This window comes from Tiliqua scincoides, chromosome 4, assembly GCF_035046505.1.
Source record: "Tiliqua scincoides isolate rTilSci1 chromosome 4, rTilSci1.hap2, whole genome shotgun sequence".
NCBI classification, from domain to species: Eukaryota; Metazoa; Chordata; class Lepidosauria; order Squamata; family Scincidae; genus Tiliqua; species Tiliqua scincoides.
In genome coordinates, this window is record NC_089824.1 from 172,486,112 (window position 1) to 172,512,122 (window position 26,011).

At 40.9% G+C, this 26,011-nt stretch overlaps 1 protein-coding gene across 3 annotated transcripts in view; it reads left to right on the top strand.

Moving 5' to 3' along the window:
• ANKS1A (ankyrin repeat and sterile alpha motif domain containing 1A) overlaps positions 1-26,011 on the top strand; it is a 170,947-nt gene that overhangs the window by 107,244 nt on the left and 37,692 nt on the right. For all 3 annotated transcript variants that reach the window (XM_066622832.1, XM_066622833.1, XM_066622834.1), the window contains exons 15-16: positions 2,705-2,771; positions 13,435-13,541. In XM_066622832.1, the coding sequence (XP_066478929.1) occupies positions 2,705-2,771; positions 13,435-13,541 (174 nt within the window). The remainder of the gene's footprint in view (positions 1-2,704; positions 2,772-13,434; positions 13,542-26,011) is intronic.

Consider the following 26,011-nt stretch of genomic DNA (forward strand, 5'->3'; position numbering starts at 1 on the left):
AGCATGGTCTCTCCATCTGGATTGCCCACTGCTACAATTTTCTTCTGAAAATTGAGCAAGGTTGCTTGCAAAGTTTAAAAAAAAAAATTCAGAAACTTTTTGCAACCTTCAAAAATCAGCTTGCGACCCGCTGGTGAATCCTGACCTACAGTTTGGGAATCACTGTAGGGTTTATATTCTGCGCGAATGGAATTTGTAGCTAGAGTGGTAAAATAAGTCACTCTTAACAAAATAGAGGTTTTCTTTTAAACAAAAGAATCAAAACCTTGCGTTTCTGTTAAACCTTTAAATTGTAATCTAGAAGATTATAGATAGGTAGGTATTGGGCAGTTTGCTGACTATCATCAGGAGTTCCTTCAGCAGTGAAAGCTCCCTCCAGGGCCCTTGCCTGAACAAAGCACTTTCTGTTCCCAGAAGGAGCTCCCAATGGCGGAAGCACTAGTTGGGATGGTACCTACTGTTTTTCAATGGGCGTTGGACACATGTTTGTTTCCTTTGGACCACCTTTATGTACCTAGGAAACTAATTTACATGGTTTGTTATATATTGAACTCCATAAACTTTAGGATAAGTGGGCCAAAGAGTGACCTTTTAAAAGGGGGGGGTTCTCTCTATTTGGCAAGGGCAGAGCAACTACCCCTCTTCACCCCTAGCATGGCATCTTTTCCAGTGGCTGTTGCTGGCATTTCTTTTGCATTTCTTTTCAGATTGTGAACCCTTTGGGGCAGGGAACCATTTCTGGATTTATTTTGCTGTGTAAACCGCTTTGAAAACTATTTGTTTGTTGAAAAGCAGTATAAAAATATTCTTAATAAGAATACATGTTATTATATCCCTCTAACTTCCATGTTTTTCTTATCTTCTCTCATAGTGGATACCTGTGATGTTCTTAAGAGTATAAGGCAGTGTTTCTCAAACTGGTGTGTCGCAACCAGTTTGTGTAATGCTTCCCCCGTCCCTTTAAGGGCGGGGGATGGGGAGGGAGGCAGCCCTGATTTTGCAGGAAGTGCTTTGCGCCTGCTTTTAGCGAACATTCCAAGCCTTGGGGAGTGCTGTGCAGGGCTCCCTGAACCTCCTGTAGCTTGCTGCAGTCCTGCCTTCTGAAAGTAAGTGCAAAGCACCCCCCTTGCCCCCCCTTAGCAAGATCCTAGGGATCGAATCGCTGTCCTAGCCCCTGGGGATCGAATTGGATCCTGGGGATCGAATCGCTGCCCTGCAAGAACTTACTGAGGGAGTAAAGCTCCCTCAAAGTTTGAGAACCACTGGTATAAGGAACTAAAACCTGAAGGCTTTGAATAAATTGGACTAAATATAGGATAGACCCTTTCTTCATCTGCTTTGGGCTTATGGGTATTGTCACAGTTTTTGTTGTAATATGTGAAGTATAGGTAATAGAAAAGTATGCAAGGGAAGCAGCTTGGACAACTATTCAAGTGCAGTGTTGAGGATCAAGAGGCAATTCAGGTGCAGGAGGGGAAGTGTTATGCTTTGTGAAATCCTGGCTGGTTGCTAGGAATCCTGGCTAGCTGCTTTTGGAAAGAGACCTTCTCACTTTTTAGTGTATGTATTATCCTAAACGAAATTATGCTTCACTTAATGGATTTAATTGCCCTTGGAAAACTTGTTTTGCTCTTTCCTAGCAGTTTCAGCATCAGGGACCTGATGTCTCCAAAGTTCAGTCTGTCTTCAACGTAAGAAACCTTCAAAGCTTTACCTCTACTAGGAAGCAGTCTGGCTGCAGTTGTTGCTTAATTGTGCAGTTATTTTGTGTTGGTGTTGGTGTGTTTTTTATTTGTTGGTTATGGGAAAACTTTGGCTTGCTCCATGTGAGATTTTTAGGTTGATATGCTGTGTTAAATATTTAAATGAAATGATTATCAGACAAAAATTGGATCATAATGCTTTAGTGGGACGGTGCAGAGGTAAATACAGCATTACCTACTACATTTGTCTGTGGGAATTGGGCATGCACCCAATTAGCACATTATGTGTGCCGTGCCGTGCCAAGTGCAGGAGGGTGCCTCACTATGGAATATAACTAAGTTTTATAGCATATAAACCATCCCACAGGCGGCTTGTCCTTGGTTTCTTCACAAAGCTGTTCCAGAAATGACTGAATTCAGATAGAGCTCTGTAGGTTGAAGTCATATCTACTGTATATGCTGGTCCTCAAGACTATTCATGGAAGTATATTAATAGCTTTGGAACTTTTTGAAAATGTTGTATGACAAAAAGGGTGTTTGCTGCAATTGTCATTTCCATTCTTTTGAAGTCTAAATGCTTGGGAGCTTATAAATAACACTGGTTTAGCTCAGGCGATATTTGAAACGTGGTCTTCCTGACTGTTGAAACGTACCTAGAATTGTTCTGCATATTTTAAAAATAGTTTGTTAATGCGTTTGTTTTTGAAGACTTTTCCTAGAACTCACTTGATGGGATGTATGCTGTGAAATCTCTTCGTAGCTGCAGTAGTGCATTTATTAGAAGAGTGTGGGTGGGAGTGTGTGAAAGTGAAATCAAAGGCATGAATGGGCTTCTCCACTTGAGTGAGCAAACCTCATAATTATTTAACTTTCTCTACAATATAAATAAATGTTACCAATTCCTTGTAAAGGCAGCATCTTCTGCAGTTGCATGGTTAAGAAACCCTCTGTTCATGCTCTATTAAGAATACTCTCTCACTAATACTGCTTATATCTTTCAGATCGAGAAAATCATGAGCTCCATTGGTGAAGGCATTGACTTTTCTGAGGAACAGCAGAAGATTTCAGGTACCATACCAAGCTTCAGAGGATTGTGAATTAGTTCTACCTTGGACAGCCATACTGACTGTGTTTGTATTCAAATGAGAGCAATGTCAAAAGGTGGGCCCATATACGGGCAACTCGGGAGTGTTTGAGTGTTCCTGGCCATGGCTTGAACCTGCTGTGTCATCAAGGGCTGTTCCAGAGCAGGATCCCAGATAAGACAGCAATTTGCTGCTGTCTTATTTCCCCTTGAATGGGTACATATGCCTGATTGACCTGCTCACTTTTGTAAAACTTCCGAACTCCTCCTTTGACACAAGCAGTTATGATACCTCATTACTACCATTCCCTCTGTGTGACCAAACAGCTGAAATCAGCGCCCAGCGTAGCTTCTGTCAGTGTGCTCCAAAGCTGCCCCCATGCAACTAGTGTACAGCTCCACCTGATCCCTGTAAACATTAAAGGGAACATTGCTCATCATTGTCGTTCATTCCATTTTTCATTCTGCCTTTTTATTTTTATTTGTTTTACTTTTACATATATGTTATTTCTTATCTACAGTGTGATAGGTTCCTGCGACAGACATGAGTCTGTGCAGAGGACGTATGATCTAAAATAATTAGGCAGAGGACAGGGTGGAAGGCAAGAGCATGCTTGGTCAAAACGCAGTGAGAATTGGATATAGGGAGACCTTACTTCACTTGTGGTTTTGGCTCTTGTCAACTTTGGCTCTTTCGTCTTGCACGTACCTGGAAGAGGTACCACCTTAGGAATGTTTCCTCCACTCCTTTTCTCATCTCTAGCCCAGCTATGTTTGAGGTGATTAATCTTTGTGAGTGAACACACGTGGTCTCTGCAGGGCTCAGAGCTCCCCTTGCCTCTGGAGGACAGGAGGCTGTCCTCAGGTATCTGCAGTTTCAGTTAACCATGCGGGTTCCCAGAACAGAACCCCTGGAGATGCCAGGGCAGACCTGTACTATTTGACTAATCCATTAAACTACACTTGCATCATCTGCTTTCTGTCCTCTACCCCATTTGATCTCTACTGCTGGTTGGTGATTAAAAAGAAATTAACTTTGTAACCGTTGTTATCATCTTGCTATGTGTGGAGGTTGTGTGAGCACTGTTGGTATTTCGTTTTCCTAGGAAATTAAACTATACAACTGCAGAATTTAAACCTTTTTTGTGAAACATACATAAAGAGAATTTCCTGAAACTGCAGTCTGTAGACTGGGCCTTTCCCCCTGTTTTCTAAAAATGTTAACTCTAGAAGCTCTGATCCTGTTTGTTTACAGTCTTGAAAGAAATAAGAATATACCAGCCTTTGACTGGATTTTCCACCTCAGCACATTATATTCATTTATAAAGAAGTTCAAAATAACTTACCCTTCAGATTCCATGAACAAACACAGCCTATGTGTAGTTGTCCTTTCAACTTAAGTTTACTGACTTGTCAGATAAATATTGCCATCGTGTAGCTGTATGTTGCAATTTGTCATCTGTCTTTGATGACATTTCTAAGATGCCTGTTTGAGTACTTTGTCTTCCTGCTAGACAGTGCAAGAATGAGGGCCCACTATTCTGTTCATATTCTGCATTTCTGAGGTGGCATTGTTTGTCATGTTAATTCCAAAATGTAGAGTGAGTGCATCTCTGTTTGGGTATCAGTAACTGTGGTAACCAGTGATTGACACTGGTTCTGTGCTCCCGAATTAACAAATTATTCAGAATGCCTTTATATTTGAACATGAGAAATTTGTGTAACCACATTGAGTTTTGCCTGTGCTACCTTTGTCTCCTCATTCATGCATTTAGTATTGCTCAAGAGAATTAGTTGTTTGTAACCTTTTCGTTTTACTGTTATACATAGAATTTCAAGGTAGTTGCCCCAGCCAAAAGCTGACCTAAGCCCATATAGCTGCAGTATTCAAACGCCGAGGGAGTTTGAAAGCCTCAGTAAGTTCTTGCAGGGACGGGGAAGGCAGAGGGGGCGGGGGGAAGGCAGCGGCATGATCCCCAGGATCGCACCACTCAGGGGGGCTGTTGGAGGCTCTGGAAAGTGTTCCCAAGCCCCTGCAGCCCCCCTGAGCATCCGCCCTGCCTCCTGGCTCCCCCGCCCCTTAAGGGGAAACAGGCCAAGGCCCACAGGCGATGCCCCAGTCTGAAAAGCCCTGCCATATAGTGTTATTGCACAGGCACATTTCTTATATTAATAGAGCTATTTCTCAGGTTAGTTCTAATCATCATGTTTCAAGGATGACTTTAAGAGTAAAGAAGCTTGCATATTATTCTGCCCTAAAGATGAGGATCTTTTTCATATTCTTTAGCTGCTAGGCCTGTTCTTGTATTGGAGGTCAGTGAAAATGCATTGATGCTGAAACCTAGATGATCCTCTCAGATTAGCATAGACTAAAATTAGCAGCTATGAACTGTGACATGAAATAATTTTCGCCGTGGACAGTTTCCAGATGGAACACTGAAAGTGTTCTTCCTTTCACTACAGGGTGAATAATCATGTTCAAGGAATAGTAAAGGAAATGGATATTTAACCCAAGGACCGAAATAGGATGGATCAAGCTTTGGCTTTCTTCTTAATAACATTCACCTATTTAGACAGTTTTTCACTTTGAATATTTGAGTTCTAGGTTTTTTTACCTACTTGTTAGACAGGATAGAAAATTTTTACCTTTAACTAAAATGATTGTTGAAATTGCCTGCAAAAGCTCATACTATTTCAATAAAATCATTTAAGATAGTTTTATAAGAAGTGCAACTGGACTCCTAAAGTTATGTGTTTTTAAGGTAGGCCGAGGTACTGGGATGAGGCATTGGTTGAGGTCCCACAAGGCTGAGCTGACCCTTGAACTTTCAGTACTGGTATTAGCAATAGTACTTGATGTACCATCTAGGCAAACAGGGGACTTAATGTGGGACCTGCTCTAGGAATTTGTCCCAGAATCTCCAGCAGCTTTCTGACAGCATTTCAAATAAGTAATTGCTAAAATGTAGAACTGTATTTCTTTGTGCCCTTTTGCAGTCTCACTCATTCAGGATCTGGAGTTTACACTATCAGTGAAAAACAGATCTCGTTTTTTATGAATTGCTTCTATTGGAACTTATAGTTTCTAACTGAAACTTGTTCTCCTGCAAACTCTTTCTCAGAGGCTGGGTAAATTCTTTTCCTTTTATAGATGCTTTGTAACTGCAGTTGTTATGTGTGTTTTTTCCTTGAGGGTGAAGCCAAGTTTGTTTGCCTAGTGTTAAATGTTTAAGGATGTAGTCAGAAAATTGGGGTTTAAGCTAAGGCTTCCCTAATATAGGCTTCATATTACACACATACTATATATATGGGACATAATTGTAGGGTGAAACAGCTGCATCTAAATCTGATGGTTCCCTGGACTCCTGTACAAATCATATACACTGTGCTTATGGCGTGTTGCTTACCGGTTGAAATTCTTTAGGGTTGCCTGAGCTTTTTTTTCCTGTGCAGCCTTCATTTGTTAGTCGTATCAAAATATAGCACTACCAACACTTTATTGACTTGATGCTCTTGCTCTCTGATTATGGCATGTGTGTGTCAATTGGTCCAAAGTGGCTGTGTTGATGAGCCTGCTTTGCAGAGAGGAGTCAGACTCAATTGACTTCTGGTTACTTCTAATGTCTTAATTGTACCCATGGCTTTTATATAGCAGGCATTCTTTGTTCTCTCTAGTTAGCATTTTGCTTTGTTGCCATTTTCTCCTTGCAAGATGTCATGGTTGACTGTTTTAAAATGAGTTCTGAGGGAAGCAGGTGACTATACTTCAGTTGCAAAAAGATGTCTGCTATGAAGTGCTGGAATGGGAACTCAAGTCAAGTGACTTGAGTTTGAGTTGCAAAAATGCATGTTTTTCAAGCAGCAGCACTAGTAGCAGGGTATGTTATGCGGGGTGGAGTGAAATTGTTCTTTTTGTTTGAGCTTAAAATTTGCAGCCTCTGTGGTTGAAGAACTTGTAACAACTGTTGCAAAAGTATCAATTTTAGCTGGCTGGGTACTCCAAGTGAGGGTCCTGAGCATTTACAGAATGTGGGGGAGAAATGTGCTTCTTGTTCCTTCCATTGGTCCTCTCTGAACCTTTCATTGGACAGAAGATTTATCTCTGGTAGAGGGAGGGGGAGAGGAGAAGCCATTTTTCACTATAGGGACAAGTGGGTTTTGCAGGCAAGAGGGGCTGTAGGAGGCAGGGGGAAGCCAGGCAAGGCAGTTCCTGGAGCAGTAGAAAAAGAGCCACCCATGGCTTGTGTCCTCATTTCATTGGTTGCTCCCACGCTGCAACAGTCCCCTCCCACCTTGCCGAGCTGGGATGCATCCTCCCTCCCTGGGGTCCACCTATGCCCATGAGGTGAAGGGGGGTAGGTTTCATCACTGCCGGATTGGGGTCATAGGGAGGGAACTGATCGGTGCATTCTGCACTGCTGCCTTACAGATGGGATGGGTGAAGACAGTAGGGGAGTGTTTAAAGAGGACTTCGAACCACACACAGCCCAGCCACAGCCCCATTTTTTTTCAGCAGAACTGTAGCTGGCTTTTTAAAGGGGAAAGACTTGAGTCTTTTTGAGTTGCAAAACTGTTCTGGGTGACTCGGAAAGTTCGCTCATTAGAACTTGTTTTCGAGTGGAATCAGGCAGAGACTCACTACTCAAGTTAAGGCATGCTGGACTTGCTCATACCTGATGAAGTGAGAGCACAGTAAATGAATGAATGTTGGTATGCTTGAACTGGATGTGCAACTGTGGGTGTATATCAGGATGGAGTAGCCATATTCTTCAGGGACTTTTTCTAGTTAGTGCTTCTGTTCTAGATGTAGTCTTGGAGTTGTACCGTCCTTCCCTTTTCCATTCTGTTCATTGTTTTCAAACTTCAGAGGATCATTGGTTCCTTCTTTCTGCTGGAAATGCACTCTTTCTGTGAGAAGCTAAACCAGTGGTCTCTCAAACTCTGGGAGAGTTTGAGAGCCAGTAAGTCTTTGCAGGGGCGGGGGGAGGAGGCAGCAGGGGCGGAGGGAAGGCAGCAGCGCGATCCCCAGGACTTACCCAAGCCCCTGCAGCCCCCTGAGCAGCGCAATCCTGGGGATCGCGCCGCTGCCTTCCCCCCGCCTCTAGGCTGCCCACACCCCTTAAGGGGGCAGAGACCAGGGCCCTCAGGCTGGGGCGTCGTAACGCTCCAGTCTGAATAGCACTGAGCTAAACCAAACCTTGTTTTGCAGCATGCATATGCTCTAAGTAACAGGTTGCTGCTTTTTCTGAAGTGTATGCAGAATTTACCATAAATAATTTGTGCCAAAGTTTCATGTACTTTTGTATGTGAGTAATCTTGTAACAATATGCAGGATGTAGGTTTCTCAGATTATTAGCTCTATTATTATTATTATTATTATTATTAATTTATACCCCGCCTTTTAGCCCAACGGGCACACAAGGCGGCTAACAAACAATTTAAAAGTAAAACATGAAAAACAATCATTAAAAAACAATTTACAATAATTCAAAAATCTAAAAACAAAACAAATTTTCATATAAAAAGCAGGAACACCAGCCAGCCTGTCAACAATTAAAAGCTTTTTGAAATAAAAAGGTCTTCAGTCCACGCCGAAACGTTAACAACAAGGGAGCAGTTCTCAGTTCTAAGGGGAGGGTATTCCACAGTTCAGGGGCCACCACCGAGAAGGCCCTCTTCCTGGCCGCCGCCCCTCTCACATCTCTTAGTGGTGGCACAGTCAAAAGGGCCCCCCCAGATGATCTAAGAGCACGAAACAGGCTCTCTAGAAACAGGCTCTCAAATATTTACAACTAGTAATGCCTCCATGTGCAATTTTAAGACAAGTATCAAACACAGGACTCTGCCTTATACAGAGTCAAACCATTGGTTTGCTTATCTCAGTATTGCCTCCTCTGACTGGTTCTCTGATGTCTTAAGTAGAGGTATTTCCCATCACCGGCTTCCTGAACTTTTAAAATTAGATGTCAGGGACTGAATGTGGGACATTCTGCTTAGAAAGGAGATGCTCTGTCACTGAGCTATAAACTCTCCCTTGAAGTTACCTTTTTATCCTGAATTTCCTCAAAATGCATTGTTTTTTTCTGACAAGAAAAGAACACTTTAAAATTTAAATGGTTGGCAGTTGTCTGATGGTGGTCAGCTGAAACTATGAAAAATTGTTGCTCAGTAACTTCATGATTTTAGCTGACCACCACTAGATAATTCCTAAACTATTTAGATTTTTAAATTCTCCTTTCTTACAAGATGCCTGACAAACAAGACTGCTCAGATATTTGAGGATTAAAGCCGAGAACTTAGAAAAAATTGCATATCAGAACATATTGGGAATAAAGACTAATCTATATGCAACTGTTTTCTTTTTGTTGGGTTGTACCTACAGCTGTTTGATTCCAGGCATAGAAGATGCTCAGTTCAGTGGAACTGTTGCAGTCCAAGACTAGACGAAGAATGAATGAATATTCTCTCCGCACTGAAATGTGTGCGTTGAGCCTTGCCCGATAATACATTTAGTAGTATCTCTGATGAAGAAATTGTTCAAGGGCAGCATTTCACCTCTTTTGAAGGAAGGAATTCAGCTTGAAATCAAAAGGCCTTGTTTTGCAGTACCATCTTAGTCCAAAGCCTGTGCTCATAAAATATAGTTTCTGTACTTCTATGTTTTGACTTCAGCACAATCCATCGTGCCTTTCCAGTCACTCTCAGCCTATTAACCTAGTTGGAAAATTAAAACGTTGGTGGTTGAGGTGAAATGGCTTCTTTTATGCTGCAGTTCTTTAGCTTGTGATGGTTGTCCTGGCATGGATTTAGAGGTTGTGTAGTATGTATATTGGTTTACAGTGATTTTCATCAGTCATTGCCTCAAACCAGAGAAGAATGAGTCACCTTAGCTACATCAGTACACTTAAATAAGCATGTTAGGTTAACCAGTTCAGGTAGAGATAGTACAAATTAATTTTGAAGTAGATTATAGCTCAAAACATGCACTGTGTTTTTATTAAACAAAATAAACTCATTTCAGCATACATTTAATCTCATTTTGCAATGGTAATGCAGAAAGTTGACTAATATTTGATGCTTTGAGTTAACAGGAAATTTCTTTGAAAAGTGTCAAACTATTCCACTGTTCTCCTTGAGGTACAGACTGGAACTTACCAGGCTCCACACACCATAGTCTAGCCTCTTTGTGTTTTACTTTGTTCAGTTTAACTCTCTAGTTTGCATTAACTGCAGTCTCTATTTTAGGAGTGTAAATCAAACATCCAGATTTTTTTTTCTTCATTTGACAGTAGTATGGCTTGGCATAAATCAAAGGGGTGGTTTCTAACAGCCATAAAGGTGCAGAATGCCTCATAACAGTGCAAACCGAGTAGTATGCTAGTTACTATACAGTTAGTTGGCTGCAATCCGATCATAAAATAGCTGCTACCATATCTCAGGTGCACAGAATTGTACTTGTGTGACTGGCTTTATTGCAGCCAAAATGCTTTGGAGTCTCCAGAGAAAGTGGTCCCTGGTTACATATTTTATTTTACAAATTCATAGCTCTAAAGATGCTGTATGTTACGTGGCAATGATGGCTGTTGCCACTGTAGTAGAATTGGTATATGTTGTTGTAGTGTTCTGCCTCCTGATATCACCCAGTGTCCATCTCCCTCGACACTGTGACACCTTCACAATGATACGTATTAGGGCATGCTGATGTGCCAGTCAGTATGTTCCTCATTGATTCTGGCTGATAAAATTAATTGTTGGAAACAAAAAATGTATGAGTGAGCAGAAGAATTATTGCTTATGTAGTACTTTTACAATCTTCATTTTGTTTCTCCTTTCATTTCTGTGAGAGGTCGATCAATGCTGTTCTCACTTTACAAATGGGAGTTAAAGCTGAATGAGGCTTGTTCAGATTCAGCAGTATCTAATGAACCATACTGGCTCTTTTGGTCGTGAGTTATAAATTCTTTCAGAGATGGGCCATGATTTGCTCTGTAGAGCATTAAGCTCACTTCCAATTCTTTGGTACTAAGGAGCTATTACAGAATTCTAGCTAATGAACCACACTAATTTTATGCTTGGCTTTATAAGATGAAGAACTTTAGACTTCAGTGTAAGTGTATCGCTTAGTCAGGTTTTACAAAACAATATACATGATTCTTGTGCCTTATTCATTCCAGATAAATCTAGGAGGTTTCATCAGCTTGACCTCTTCAACCCCTCAGTGCTAAGTTTGGTTTTCCAATTTAATAAGTGTTGCCTTCAATTTCAGCATTACACTACTGTTTCAGATTTATTGGAGGCAAAGCTTCTTGGATTCCAGACAAAGCAAGTTTTACATCCAACTACATAGGCTTAGTGGAAAATGCCAGCATAGTATGCTCTTTTCATTTCTTCTGCCTTTCAGCCATGCTTACCTTTTTAACATCTAGAAATCTCAGCTCACTCATGCAGATTAATCCTAACAAGCCACATCAGTTTTGTGATCTAAACTCAGACCTTGTGGCTCTGAGCTACCAAGCAAATACTGGAATTTTAACATGGATATTAAAAGGCTGCTGTCTTATTTCTCTCTCCCTCACCAGCTTCTGTTCTGAAATCTGATCACTGCTTGTGTTGGGAGGGGTGTGAGCATGAGGAGAGGGGAGGGAACAGCCAGTGAGAGAGCAAGAGATGCAGCAAGTGTGGAGCTTGCTACCTTTTAGACAAAGCAGTCTGCTGCAGCTTTGGGAAAAGGATACATGCTTGCGTAGGGGGGGAACCAGTCGTTCACCTTCTTATGGAGCAAAAAGGAATATGTCCTGGACGAGGCAAGAATGTTTGGCCAAGCAAGAGACTACTGCTTGAATTCTGGGGATAGATGCTGTCCTTTGCCCAGGCTTTGTCAGGGAAGGGAGGCGGAAACCTTTTGTGAGCGCTGCATCCCTGGTGCTGCAGTATGCATTAAGAAAGCTGGCCAGCTCCCTAGCACTCATTAACTATGACTTGCTTAACAGAGGATATTTTATGCAGACCAGTGCAGCAGGATCTCTAACTCCACAATTCAGATAATAGCCAGCACTGCATTGTGTAGGCATTACAGCAAAGAAGGGGCGGGGGCTGGTTTAGAATTTGCAGAACTTCAGATAATCCCAGGGTTCAAAGGCTGCAACCCTGGTGTCTTGTACATCAGTATTTTGCAAATGCCCTTCAAAGACGGACATGCTAGGAAGCCTGAGAAAATTCTGCGTGACTTGCATATCAATTCCTCTGAGGACTGCAAGGACGTGGGGTCTGAACTTTCCTTGCTACATCAAAATATCTCCAGTTTTGCACAAGGAAAGTAACAAGTTCCTAGACTCTCCTCTTAGGTGCAAAGGAAAGAAGAGCTGCTCTATCTAGCTTCTACAGTGCACTTGAAGAATTTATTTCTGATTAACCGGCTGAACGGAGGTGCCAGGACATAACTAACCCTATCTGCTGCGGAGAAAGGGGGAGGGGGTGTGTTCTTCTTATTTGCCGTTTCCTTTTTAAACCAAGGAGCTAAAATGCTTTGTTCTGAGAGCTGTTTATTATCTGACTGAAGAATTTGAAAGTAGCCCTTGCTGTTAGTGGAAGAAAATGGATTGGCAAATACAAGTTGACAAAGAACTGGCAGGAGCAGACATGTTTGGTGGAAAATGAGCTGTCGACTTATCTTTTTTTTTTGCCTTTGACTGGATGCTCCGGCATAACTGTTCTTTCCAGTTTAGATGCTGACGCTGGTCTCCAGCCCTATGAAATCAATACAGGCTGTCAGGATGTCATGCATCTGGATAGGTGGTAAAATGACAGTGCCAGGACTTCTAAACTCAGGCTTGTTGTCGCTCATGCCTCAACTCCTAGTAATAAAATAACAAAGAGAAGCCCTTACCATGGTTTGCCTATTTCGGGACTGTTGGGGGAAAAAAAGTATAAATCTTAATTCTTCTACTGCAGTTTGTGTGTTTTTTATTTGTCTTGCATGTCTTCCTTTGGACAGCTGTTCACTAATCTGGCTGCTGCTGCTTTTCTGAACACCCATCGTGTCTGTTTGTCTCTCTCAGCTGCATGAAGATGTATTTTCTCTCTAACTGCTTTGCACCTCCAGTGCTAACAGCCTTCCTTACTGGCCTGTTGTACAAGGTAATGCATCTGAAGTTGCATGGATGCAAGCATCTGCTGGGCAGTATGTATTTGTGAGCTGGCCCTCTTGTCTCTCATGCCTGTAGCTCTGGCTTGGAATGATGCCTTGGAAAGTTTGCAACCCCCTCCAATGAAACAAGGAGCTGACTGGGATTCTTGTGAGGTTTGGGCTGCTTATATCTGGCAAGAAATACACAAGCCAGGAAATCAGTGCATGTGATGCCTTGGCCCTGGGAATGGTTCTAAACAGCTTGGATTCAGAATTTGTTTGAGTGTAACTGGAATACCAATTAACACTCTAGTTTATGAACAGGACAGAAGCTTATTATTCATGGTTTGTGTGCAGAAGAGGAGCTGTCTGTCAGCTGATTGTTGTACGCTGGGCCTGATTTGGCTTCTTTATGGTTATGACTATGATGTGGCAATGCCACCTGTCTTCCTCAGAGTGCCGCTGCTACCGACTTAATGGGTTTTCCTTTTTCAAGCGTCTGCCGATTCCTCTCTCGTCAGGTTCGCGGATGCTGGAGCAGAGTGTTGGGGAGTGGCTGGAGTCCATCGGCTTACAGCAGTATGAGAGTAAACTGCTTCTCAATGGCTTCGATGATGTCCGCTTCCTGGTAAGTAACTGTAGAAATTTTGTCAGAGATTTTCTTAGGATTTGCATCTAATCGTTTGGATAACAAACCAAAACTCTTATGCTATAGTGCATCAAACACTGTTTATATTCTGGAGATAAATTTTCAAATTTTTTAATCCTCTATTAAAGCAGTTTGTGCTGTGCAAGAATGAGACAAGGCTGAATTCTGTGAAATCCCAGGTTTATTATAGATGATGCCAAGAAAGCCCTTCTGGATGAGGGTAGAACTGCTTGAGACTTGGAAATGAGTGGATTAGATAGTCTTGGAGAGTTGATCTACTAGTTTCAAATGGAAATGGCTGAAGGGGAAAGACACAAGTTAATTCTGCCCATAATTGTTAACTCTCTGAGTACTTTCAGTTATCTGCAGGCTAGCTATGAGGTCACTACAATTCTTGCATTTGAAGGAGTATTAGTTCCTTGTTAGAGATACTTTGTGTAGTATCACATAAGCTTGAATGTTTTAGGTGCCAGTTTTTCAGCAAATACTGTTGGTTTTTGTTAAGTAGTCACAGAAGCTCCACACCTTATATCTATCCCCTTTTACATATTTAGTATTGATTGCTACAGCATTGCCTTAAGAACACTTTTCCCATTGCTGCTTAATGTCTAAACAGGACTGTTCAGAATAGAGCAATGGGCTGTGGCTATCATATATAAATTCCTTGCTTTGGTATTAATCTCACTGGATAGCTTAAAGCACAGCATTGTTTGTGCATTCACTAGAATATCAGTTATCCTGGTCAGTACTTAGCTAAATAATGCACAGTCATTTAACCTCACTAGGCAGAAATGAGTATTCATTGAGGAGGATCCTTGCCAAGTTTAGATAATGGTCTTGCAACTTTTTTGGGAAGAAGTGGGTTTATGGAAAAACCAAGGTATCAACCTCGTATGTTGCTGGGTTATTGCCCTTTGCTCCACGTTTTCAGGAAGTGTAAAACTCCCATTTGCAAATCCTTCAGCACAGCATTCTTTATTTAGTCAGCCTCCATTTTCTTGAAGGCACATGCAAGGGTATTTGGATTATTTGAAAAAAATGAGTAATATGCATCTCTGCTCAGCAGCTTTCTTTGGGGACCCCAGAATGTAATCTGTGTGCTGCATACAGTTCCAACTTTATAAAACTGAATGGGGTCAGATTTTTGTTCCTGAAGATGCATAAAACTCTTTTGTATACTTTTGGTATACAAAATGGTGACAACAACTTCTAAAATAGATCAAGTTTTAGGCTGATACAGGAGACTAAACAGCACAATCTATTTAGGATGTTTGCTTTATTTTTAAATGATCACTTTAAAGAATAAGAACAGATTGCACAGGGGTGTTTGACCGGTGTGTTGGACAGTCACTTAAAGGTGTTCTGTTTATAGAGTTATTCTTGGATCAGCCATTTAGGAATGTAAATTGTCATCTCCTTGTTAAACTGTTAAGTGTATAAAGCCTTGACTGTTCTGGGTATGTAGAATAACTAGACTGAATAATATCAAAAAGACATCTGACAAAATTGCTAGTGCATCTACTATGGCTAGGAGCAGGGGAAAGTGACAACATCATTAATAGCTCCTGCCTTTGTATGTATACAATATTTAGAGAGGTAAAGCAAATCTGACTTTTTACATTACCTTCCTACCTACATCAGGCTTCAGGTCTCATAGTTTCATTTGGACTAGCATTAGATGTCACTGGTGGTTGACCACTTGACTCTTTTAGGAAAAACTTTGATGCAGTTTGAGTATTAAGTTTTTTTTTAAAAGCAGGAAAATGAAATAAAATGAATGCTGATCATCTTGTTTCCTGTGCATTTTTCTTATCAGCTGCAGTTTCAGAAACTTCAGAAATAAGAGAACCAACTTAGAGTATAATGTAGTGTTATATTTGTGAATGTTAAATGCAGCACTTATAAATGCAAATGAAATTTTAAAAGAGCAATCTAATACTTGATGCATTTATTTTGTCAGGGTTTTTTTTTTTTTTTGGCAAAATAAATCTTTACTGATGAATCATGTATTTTATTGCTATAAAATACAGCAGGGATAATTTTGTTTGGATGTGCCAAAGCCTGTTTGCTTCTATTAAGGAGGAAATTCTGAACCTGGACTTTTGTTACAGTTAATCTGAGTTATGTTGACTACTGACAACTATATTTTGTGTATAAAATGTATTTGTACACAAGCATTCATAGTTTGTGCATAATGCTAAGAATGGCAGAACTTATGTTTATGTCGTTCCTGAAAAATGCATTGAAAACTGTACCTTTTCTCACAGAAGAATGTATCTTGGGAAACAGGAAAGATTCTGGTATGGTATTTCTGCGTCTACTGCAATACCATAATTGCTTTCAATACCCTGGACAGCTCCTGTGCAGTAACAGTACATAGGATAAATTGTCATATAATACTTCAGCCATGACAGAAGAATAGGACTTCAGTTACACTTTTTGGAGGGATTTTCAGAACCACAGATACTTTCCATTTTTGCTGAATAGATATAAGTGTTGCAACTGCTTGTGTACCTTCAGGGGAACACACTTAAATTCTATACAGTGGACCCTCACTTTACAATGGTGATCTATTCTAGAGACACCATTGTATTGCGAAAATTTTGTAATGTGGACCAAATAAGTTGTTGGGTTATTGGCAGTTACACATTGTTTTTTGGTAATTTGTTTTAAGATCATGGAAGTGAGATTTCTGCTACAGAACAAAGCTATTTCGGTGTCTAGAGGGCACCTACTGCACTCTTTAGGGGCCAGGGTTATTGATTTACAAAATGTTATAAGTACAAAACACAAATTACAAAACTGTGTCCTTCCCTCAATACACACAGCCATGATGTTATAAGTACTGTTCTTGGCTGACATGCACCAAGTGCATTTGCATTTACTTGCATTTACTTCTCTAGTTGGCTTAGGGTGCCATCCTAACCCACTTTCCAGCACTGGCATAGCTGTGCCAGTGGGGCATGTGCTGCATTCTGCAGTTGGGGGGCAGTCATGGAGGCCTCCTCAAGGGAAGGGAATGTTTGTTTCCTTACCTCAAAGTTGCATTGCCCTTATGTCGGTGCAAGAAAGTGGATTGAGCCCTTAATCATCCACAGGGTACTACTGATGGCAGTTGTGAGCCCATTGTAAAGTGAATGATGCATTGTATAGTGAACCTGGTTTCACTATGGATAATGCATTATAAAATGAACCAAGTGTAAAGTTGAGGTTCCACTGCAGTCTATTTAAAGTAATCAGTTCATTATGAATAGTATGGTTAATTTTTTATGATAAGACCCCCTTTGCAAATTTGTTCTTTTTGAGAATGTTCTACTATGTTAGATGGCACTAAGAAATGACACCCTGTCATCACAGTTTCAGTTATGAATTTTGATTCCATCCCAGATGTGGGTATTTTGTCTTAAATGTAAAGTGAAGAGGAGTTCCATTCAATTAGTTTGCAACTTTTTTTCCATTTTAAAGTAATCTCACAGCACAATCCTATGCTTGTCTACTCCGAAGTAAGTAGCCTAGGGAAGTACTTTCCTTACTCCCAGAAAAATATGTATAGGTTTGCAGTCTTAGTGATTGAACTGGTGCAATTAAATTCTACTGCTCTTTATGCCATGGAAGAGTTTTCTAAGAAAAGGGTCTGACACTATTGCTGTACCAATTTAAAGTAGTTGGTACAACTTCTTTTTCCAATTTTCATAGCAAGTTCGCATTTAAGTGTGTCCATTTGCTGAACATTCGAAACTGTTTAATATTTCCTTGTTCTGTTTTCTGCTAAAGCTTCTATAAGTTTGAAGCCAATTTAACATTAAGCTGAATAAGTGTAAAGGATTATCAATGCTAGCCACTGTGTTTTCTTTGTCTTTGTAGTTGGTTCTTGGATTCTTTTGTTTTGATTAATGTGCAGTAAAACAGTTGGATGTCTTATGAAGGTTTGTTTCTTCTGACTTGCACATAATCTAGGCACATATCTAATGTGCAAGTTATTGAGTAACTTAAATTATGACTGCTGTCAAGGTTGATCAAAACGTTGTACATGGTCAAACTCTTTGTTAATGGATTTCTCCAAGTTCAGATCAGGTTGCCACCTTAAGTCAGTTCTGTTAGAATACTCTTTGTTCATCTCATTCATCAAAAGAATTGTCTTTTGTTCATCTATTATGCAAGCCCAAATGTGTAGGTGGCTGAATAGGGTTGTTTTGGGTTTTTTTTGCAAAGTTCTGTATTGAGAATTGGCACAGACCAAATTACTCACATTAAATCTTACTGATTTATAGGCTGGTAAGGTGTATGAAATCATGGTTTGCACTCTGCCAGTTAAGCTATTAGACTAATTACTTTAACAATAATAATTAAGTTGGTATCTTTTGACATAACTTTGTTTCTGTGTTCAATTCCGGATTGTGTTATCCAAAATGTTACCTCATTCTAACTGCTCAGAATTTCTCAACTGCAAAAAAAAGTTCAACATGGAAACATGCAACTAAAGTTGTTACAGCAATACCTTGCACTTTTGTCTGATTAGGTAACAGAGCATGAATAAAAATTAAAAATGGATGAATGTCATAGCATAGCCTTATTTAACTTGCAAATTTATTTGGGCCGGCAAAAACTTAAATAACTAACTACATAACACATGCGAATGCATGCGAAACCTATATAAACAAATAAAAGAAAACTTAACATAATGTTGAGGAAATCATATGAAAGAAAAAGCATGTAAACAAAATTTTACAGGTGTTTTAAGTGGAAACAGCCGAAAGATCAAAGCGATGAAAGTCAAATTATTACTGTATATAATCTTCATGGTAAGTTTTCCTGGAAAAGCATGACACATATTAGGAATATAGGATATCATGCCTTATGGTAGAGGATGGACCAGATGACCTATACGTGCCCCTAGATACCTTCCAATTATAATTTCACAGAGTCAAAATAGAAATAGGTTTGCTTCAGGCAGAATTGAATATCTCCTTCATGGAACTTAGAATTGGACATGCTTCTCCTGGCATTAATACTGTTTAGAATACTGTAAATACTGTGTATGTGTTTTGTTCTTAGTACAGTGTGCAAAGAACACTTTGCTGGTGTGTGTGTTTGCCTCCCAATGAATATAACCAAATCAAGAGTGAGTGATATTTGTGTCGACATTACTGTGTTTTCTTAATGTAAACATTGGTTATGATGGAAAATGTTTAATATAAAATGCTTTCCTTCAGTCTAGTCATTGAGAGGTTCATGCACTGCAATTCATGACCCATTTGACCATGCTGTTAGATAAGGGAGACACAAGTAAGGACCCACAATTATTCACAGAGTGGATAGGAGGTAGGAAGATTGGACTGTAGGGCTTGTTTGAGAGAGCAAAGTGTTTTCTTGCACTTCTTTTGCTGGGGCAGCTACTTGGGAAGATTATTCTTGAAGATACTTTTCACCCTTGTTTATTGCAATGGAAGAAGTGTGTTAAGATGGAGAGGTGGGAGACTCTTTGACTTGTGTGTACCTGAATGAACCAGCACCAGGGCTATCATCTGCGCACTATCTTTTTCTGTTTGTTTGAGGCATTCTTGTCTAACTGTGAGCAGTGCTGTTTGTTGAAAGCTGATGTCACTTTCAATACAAACCCACACCTATGTGGCTAGAGATGCATTATGATCATTTTGTGAGGTATATGTAAAACCTTTTGTAGAAAAGGCATTTCTGAGTTTCCCTCTCCCTCTACGTTTGCTGTTACTGCTGTTACTTCTCCCTTAAGGAGGCTATCCAAGCCAATGTGCTATAGAATAGAAACAACTCTCTTGTTAGCCTGCTATCCCTATCTTTTTATAATCCAGAATCTCCTGGATATCGTGAGAGAATAAATTAGTGTGAAGCTCATACAATAAAGGAGTCAAAGTACTGACTTGGACACTATATTTTTGTAAACAGGACTAAGAATATGGTTTGGAGTTGCACCGAGAGATTTATGTCATTGTCCACTCAGTTACTTTAGTCTGTGTAATGCAATTAGTTTGTTCTCAAATTAAATAGTAAAGTTAACACTCATAGCTTGCACCAGAATGATTCTTGTATCTCTCGCATGGAAAATACAGATTTTGCCCCAAGGGTATTAAGCAAATATTCCAGCACTATCTGTATCTCCTTAGGTCAGTATCAATTTAACATTCCAAATATCTCGAGGCATTGTGCTGGGCAGTGTTTGTTCTGAGGCTGTCAAAATGTTGGATTTGCATTGAATATTTTTTATATAGAACAAGCCCCTTCAGTGAGCCAACAAGGGTGAGAGCCTTCCTCTCTCTCTGTTGTCAGTTGTGGGAAGTTGTGGAGGTGGGGTCTTTGGGGAGAGGCAAGTGCTGGGCCACTCAAAGGTTAGGGCAGAAGTTCCCAAACTGGAGGAAGGCTTTCTCTGCCTCTTTAAGGGTTGGGGCAGTGGTGGAGGCAGCGATGCGATTACCACAGTTGTGCCTCTGATGAGGATTAAAGGGTGGTGTTAATTTGCCATTAACAGTGCTGGTCTTCTGGGTGGTGCGGGGAGCCCACGGACCGCTGTGCTGCACTCCCCGCGCCTCAGAACAACTAAAAATAGAGATTGCGACCCACAGCCAATTTCACCTTTTACAACTGAATTTACCAGTCGTAAATTCACCTTTGGTAAATTTCAAGCAGCCTCTTTCTACCTAGAGAAGAGTGTGGATGCAAAGTTGTGTGGGAGACATTGGGGGCTCTTTCCTAAGCACATACACTCTCCCTTGCTGGCATCCAATGCAAAGGATGGGTCAGAGCAAACTGAAAGGAGCCAGCCAGCTGCAGACTGGCTTAGGATCTTGGCATATTACAACAAATGATAAAAGTCAAATTTAGAGACTTCCACATTTTTCCTCTGGAATATTATGCAGAGTTGGAGAAACTAACCCAAACTATCAATTTTTTTGAACAAATGTGCACAGAGAAAGTTAGATCTGGGTCTGACCCTCGTTCTGAAGGAATGCTTTTTTAATAGTTCTGTTTTTGATAGGTAACTGGGCAATACTCTGCAGGATGGTTCAGTATTTGTTCAGTTGCACTGTTACTTTTCAGTGCTAGTCATATTTCTCAGTGAAAGCATCCCCTCCCCACATGAGAGTGGGTGACCTACATGGCATGCATCCAACTTTATTGGCTTGAGGCAAGTGAATGTACAGCATTGAACGTTGTCTTCCTTGAACAATTTGCTGTACAAAAATAACTGATATGCAATATTCAGTATGTTTCTAATTAAATTTTAGTAAGTGATTCATTCTCTTAAAGAGGGGTAAAGGGTCAGAATTGTCAACTGAATTTTTAACTACTGAAATGACCATAGAACAGATCTTGGTAGTAGTTGATCTAAATGTGAACAAATCACTGTCTGTACTACTGAACTGGGATGTAACAGTTAATATCACTGTCCTTCTTAAAGGAGAAGTCAATAACTTGTTCTGAATCTGTTGTCCAGTGAGTTCCATTAGGTAAACTGGTACAAAATGCAGAGAACCAAAAAAGCAGTCTTAATCCTGGTATGTTAAGGAACAGTCTGTGTGGATTTTTGTAAAAGGAATGTGTTGCCTCACACAGACATGAGATAACATGATGGATAAATGGTTGACTAGATTTTCAAAACACTTTTGGAAAGGTAAGTTGCTGAAGTCTAAGTTAAATTGGTCAGGCTATATTTTTCACAAACTTCAAAGAATTAACAAGACTGTGGGTCAGTTAAACATTCTCATAACATGATTATGTAAATGCTGTAGAACTGTTGCAATGTACTTATTAGAGAAACCCTCTGATGCTTGTAGAAGGTTTCGCTGATGGTGAAAACACAAAAGCACAATTTCTTTAAAAAATTCATTCAGTGGTGGTATCTTATAAACATTTAAAAGACAAACTTGTAGGCTAGAAGCCTGTAAGAACCATTTCTTAGTGGGGAAGTCTAGCTAGTTTAACCCTATAAATGCTGGAAATTTCTTGTATTTTTGAGGTAATGCCCAATTTGATCTATATTTGTGATTAGAACTAAACCCCAAGAGTAGGCTCTCCTTCAGAATTATATTGCTGGAAATTGAATGGGTGATGTGGGATCCATTGTAGAAGGAACATAAGATCGGTCATTCCTCTGTTGGCATAAGCCTTACTGAGTTTTGGTGCTGCCCTCTTACAAGCATGAAGTGAGATGCATTGTATATTTCTTACTTAGGTCCCAATCGTGAACTTCAGCAGTGGCTCTCTGCTGGCTCTGAGTGTCACAAATGTGCTTTAAGGCACGCCTGCAACACTCAGCACCAGGTTGGCGCTTGTGCTGGCTGACAGCCATCTGGAGATCTGCCACACCCACCTGGAGCAAGGGATGAGCTCTGGGCAGCAGAGAGGTTGGTCAGGGAGAAGCTGAGGCATTCCGAGGTGGGGGGAAGGAGGGGGCAGGAGTGGTGAAGCTCTGCTCTGCCAGAACCTCGCATTGGACCCTCCAGCCCAACACAGGGCCTCTCAGCTCTGGACCAGCTATACCAGCACAGACTTGAGTAACCCCATTGTCGGGCTTGGGCGTTTCCCTTGGGGAAGGAGACAGATGTAGGTAGGGGATGTCATACTACAACCTAAGACTAGAATGTGGTTTTGCTGACACTGAATGTTGTAGTTACGCTGGGTCATTTTAAAGAGTCGGTGACTAAAGGAACGTGAATCTGGTTTCTGTTTTTCTCCTCTCACTGCTGGATTTCCCATAAGAAGTGTGGAAAGCAACAATGATTCGATGAGACTGTGTCAAGCAAATCAGTTCTCATGTAGTGCCGTAGGCTCCTCTGGCTTCATTTTTTAATTGGAGGAATGAGATAAAAATTTGAGGGCATTAAAGTACGGCATGTTCACAAATAATTTTGAAGTTCTGACATTAATTTGACTAAATGTAATTTAGTGTCAAGTTAAATTTGCCTTCAGTTACCTTCATTAATGGAGCTCACTTTTTTATATACAGGAGTAGAATATTGAGCTATAGCATACATCAGTGAGCTGAGAGTTTGCTGAATGCATCCTTAGTGAATGCCTGTCCCATCTTGTCTCAAATATGTAGATTCTGTTTTGGAAATGATATTTTGTGATGATTGGCATTCTGCCAAAAGCAAGCAATGGTCTGGTTTATGTATATATGGAGATCTGGATTAATCTGTGTTTATGCTCCTAGCTTAGAGAAAATAATGGCATCGTTGTCTTTTTTGCCTGTACTGTGTTGACCACTTCCAGTGCACAATACCATTATTTGCATCAGAAATTTTCCTTACAGCTTTCATACATCCCCAGTAATATACAAACCCTTGTCAGCTGCAGGGCAGCACCCAAACAATATATGTAAGGAAGCTTAGTTTGTGACCTAAGGCACTCTCTGCATCCATTATGATATTCTCAGAAACCATCTGCTTGGTGATCAGCGCTGATATATCTACATTTTTGTTGACAAAGCAAAGCTTTGTCTTCCAAGTGTCCAAGGAAGGAGGACCTGTGTGTTTTTTAAAAATGACCTTGATATATTTGGCCTTGTTTACACCTGCATGTCTGTCATTTGTTTTCTTATGCGGTTCTGCATAAATTGGACCAGTAACAAGCCTTTTCCTTATTTTATTCCTCCTGCTGATATAGCTTGAAAGTTCTGGATTTGCACTGGAAAAAGAACATTCATTTTTAAAAATTATCCTTTGAGCATTACCTTTTCAAAACATTTGATCATCCCATGCTGTAATATATGTCATATTGCTGTATCTAATTGTTGGCACCACATGGACATGTAGACCTGGACTATGCATCTGGAAGTCTGGTAGACCTGGGCTCTGAAGACTTTTCCAGTTGTTGTTACCCTCCCCCACCCTATTTTTCCCCCTTCCTGCCCTTGTTCTGTCCACCCGCATTGCTCCCCCTTTGAGAAAGGGCCTAGCAAACTTCCCCCCCCTGATATAATTCCTCATGGACAACCTGGTGGCAACTACTGTTGAAATAGATAGGATATATTTGCCCTCCTTCAAGATATGATACTGCGCCTTATTACCTCAGTGCTAATTAATAGAGCAATTAGATTCAAGATGACAGACCACTGATCTCTTAATTGGTACTCTATATAAGTTTCCAAAAAGATGCTATTGCTATAGCAGCAGAGATACTTTCTGCATTGATATTCACAGTCATCCCCAACTTATCACATACAAGAAAGGTGCTTTGCTGCTATTGTAATTAATGTACAGGCATGCCCTGGTATCTGCAGGGTTCCATTCCAAAACTCCCTGTGGATAGCTGAATTGACACTTTGCATCTGAAGGGTCTTCTGAGCAGAGGCCATACATATCTGCCCACATCCTCTGTGGGCCTCAGAATGGCCACTTAAACAAAAAAAAAGTCACTTCTGGTTTTACGGAAAAAAACCAGAGGTTTTAAAAAAAACCAGAATTGGCTTTTTTGGCATAAACAGCTATTCTGTTTAAAGCACAATTCACATGTTGGTCAGTCATAATGTTAGTGAGTTTTATAGATCCATACATCCATTATCATGTGCATGTGAATGTGTGCACACCATGTACAATTTCATGCACAATGTGCCAGATTCCCATAAAAATGTGTGATCATGAAATCAGGCATGTCATGCCCACAAGTGTATGTGTGATTACCTGCATAGCACATTGTGTTGTATACTTGATACATGGGTAGTTCCTTGATTCCCAGTTTCTGAACTAGCCATTATTCTGTGGGAAAATACATCCTTGAGTTTCAACCCACATGGGATTTGCAACCATAAGTTCACTCCGATCCGGGAGCTTATTAATGGCAAAATCTATACCGGGTATATACATCTATACCGGGTAAGATGGTGGAATGCCTCATCAAAGATAGGATCTCAAAACACATAGATGAACAGGCCTTGCTGAGGGAGAATCAGCATGGCTTCTGTAAGGGTAAGTCTTGCCTCACGAACCTTATAGAATTCTTCGAAAAGGTCAACAGGCATGTGGATGCGGGAGAACCCGTGGACATTATATATCTGAACTTTCAGAAGGCGTTTCCTCACCAAAGGCTACTGAAAGAACTCCAGTCAGGGAATTAGAGGACAGGTCCTCTCATGGACGGAGAACTGGTTGGGGGCCAGGAAGCAGAGAGTGGGTGTCAATGGGCAATTTTCACAATGGAGAGAGGTGAAAAGCGGTGTGCCCCAAGGATCTGTCCTGGGACCGGTGCTTTTCAACCTCTTCATAAATGACCTGGAGACAAGGGTGAGCAGTGAAGTGGCTAAGTTTGCAGACGACACCAAACTTTTCCGAGTGGTGAAGACCAGAAGTGATTGTGAGAAGCTCCAGAAGGATCTCTCCAGACTGGCAGAATGGGCAGCAAAATGGCAGATGCGCTTCAATGTCAGTAAGTGTAAAGTCATGCATATTGGGGCAAAAAATCAAAACTTTAGATGTAGGCCGATGAGTTCTGAGCTGTCTGTGACAGATCAGGAGAGAGATCTTGGGGGTGGTGGTGGACAGGTCGATGAAAGTGTCGACCCAATGTGCGGCGGCAGTGAAGAAGGCCATTTCTATGCTTGGGATCATTAGGAGAGGTATTGAGAACAAAACGGCTAATATTATAATGCCGTTGTACAAATCAATGGTAAGGCCACACCTGGAGTATTGTGTGCAGTTCTGGTCGCCGCATCTCAAAAAAGACATAGTGGAAATGGAAAAGGTGCAAAAGAGAGCGACTAAGATGATTACGGGGCTGGGGCACCTTCCTTACGAGGAAAGGCTACGGCGTTTGGGCCTCTTCAGCCTAGAAAAGAGACGCCTGAGAGGGGACATGATTGAGACATACAAAATTATGCAGGGGATGGACAGAGTGGATAGGGAGATGCTCTTTACACTCTCACATAACACCAGAACCAGGGGACATCCACTAAAATTGAGTGTTGGGAGAGTTAGAACAGACAAGAGAAAATATTTCTTTACTCAGCATGTGGTTGGTCTGTGGAACTCCTTGCCACAGGATGTGGTGCTGGCATCTGGCCTGGGCGCCTTTAAAAGGGGATTGGACAAGTTTCTGGAGGAAAAATCCATTATGGGGTACAAGCCATGATGTGTATGTGCAACCTCCTGATTTTAGAAATGGGTTATGTCAGAAGGCCAGATGCAAGGGAGGACACCAGGATGAGGTCTCTTGTTATCTGGTGTGCTCCCTGGGGCATTTGGTGGGCCGCTGTGAGATACAGGAAGCTGGACTAGATGAGCCTATGGCCTGATCCAGTGGGGCTGTTCTTATGTTCTTATGTTCTAAAATCTGACCTAGTTTTAGAACTCCAGCATGGCCATATTTTGGGAGATTTCAAGTGTATGCATGTTTCCTGGCAGTACTTCCCTGTCAAAGGGGGAGCAGTAATCCCTCTTCTCTGGTGCAATCTCCCATGCTATGTGCCATTCTACTCTGGA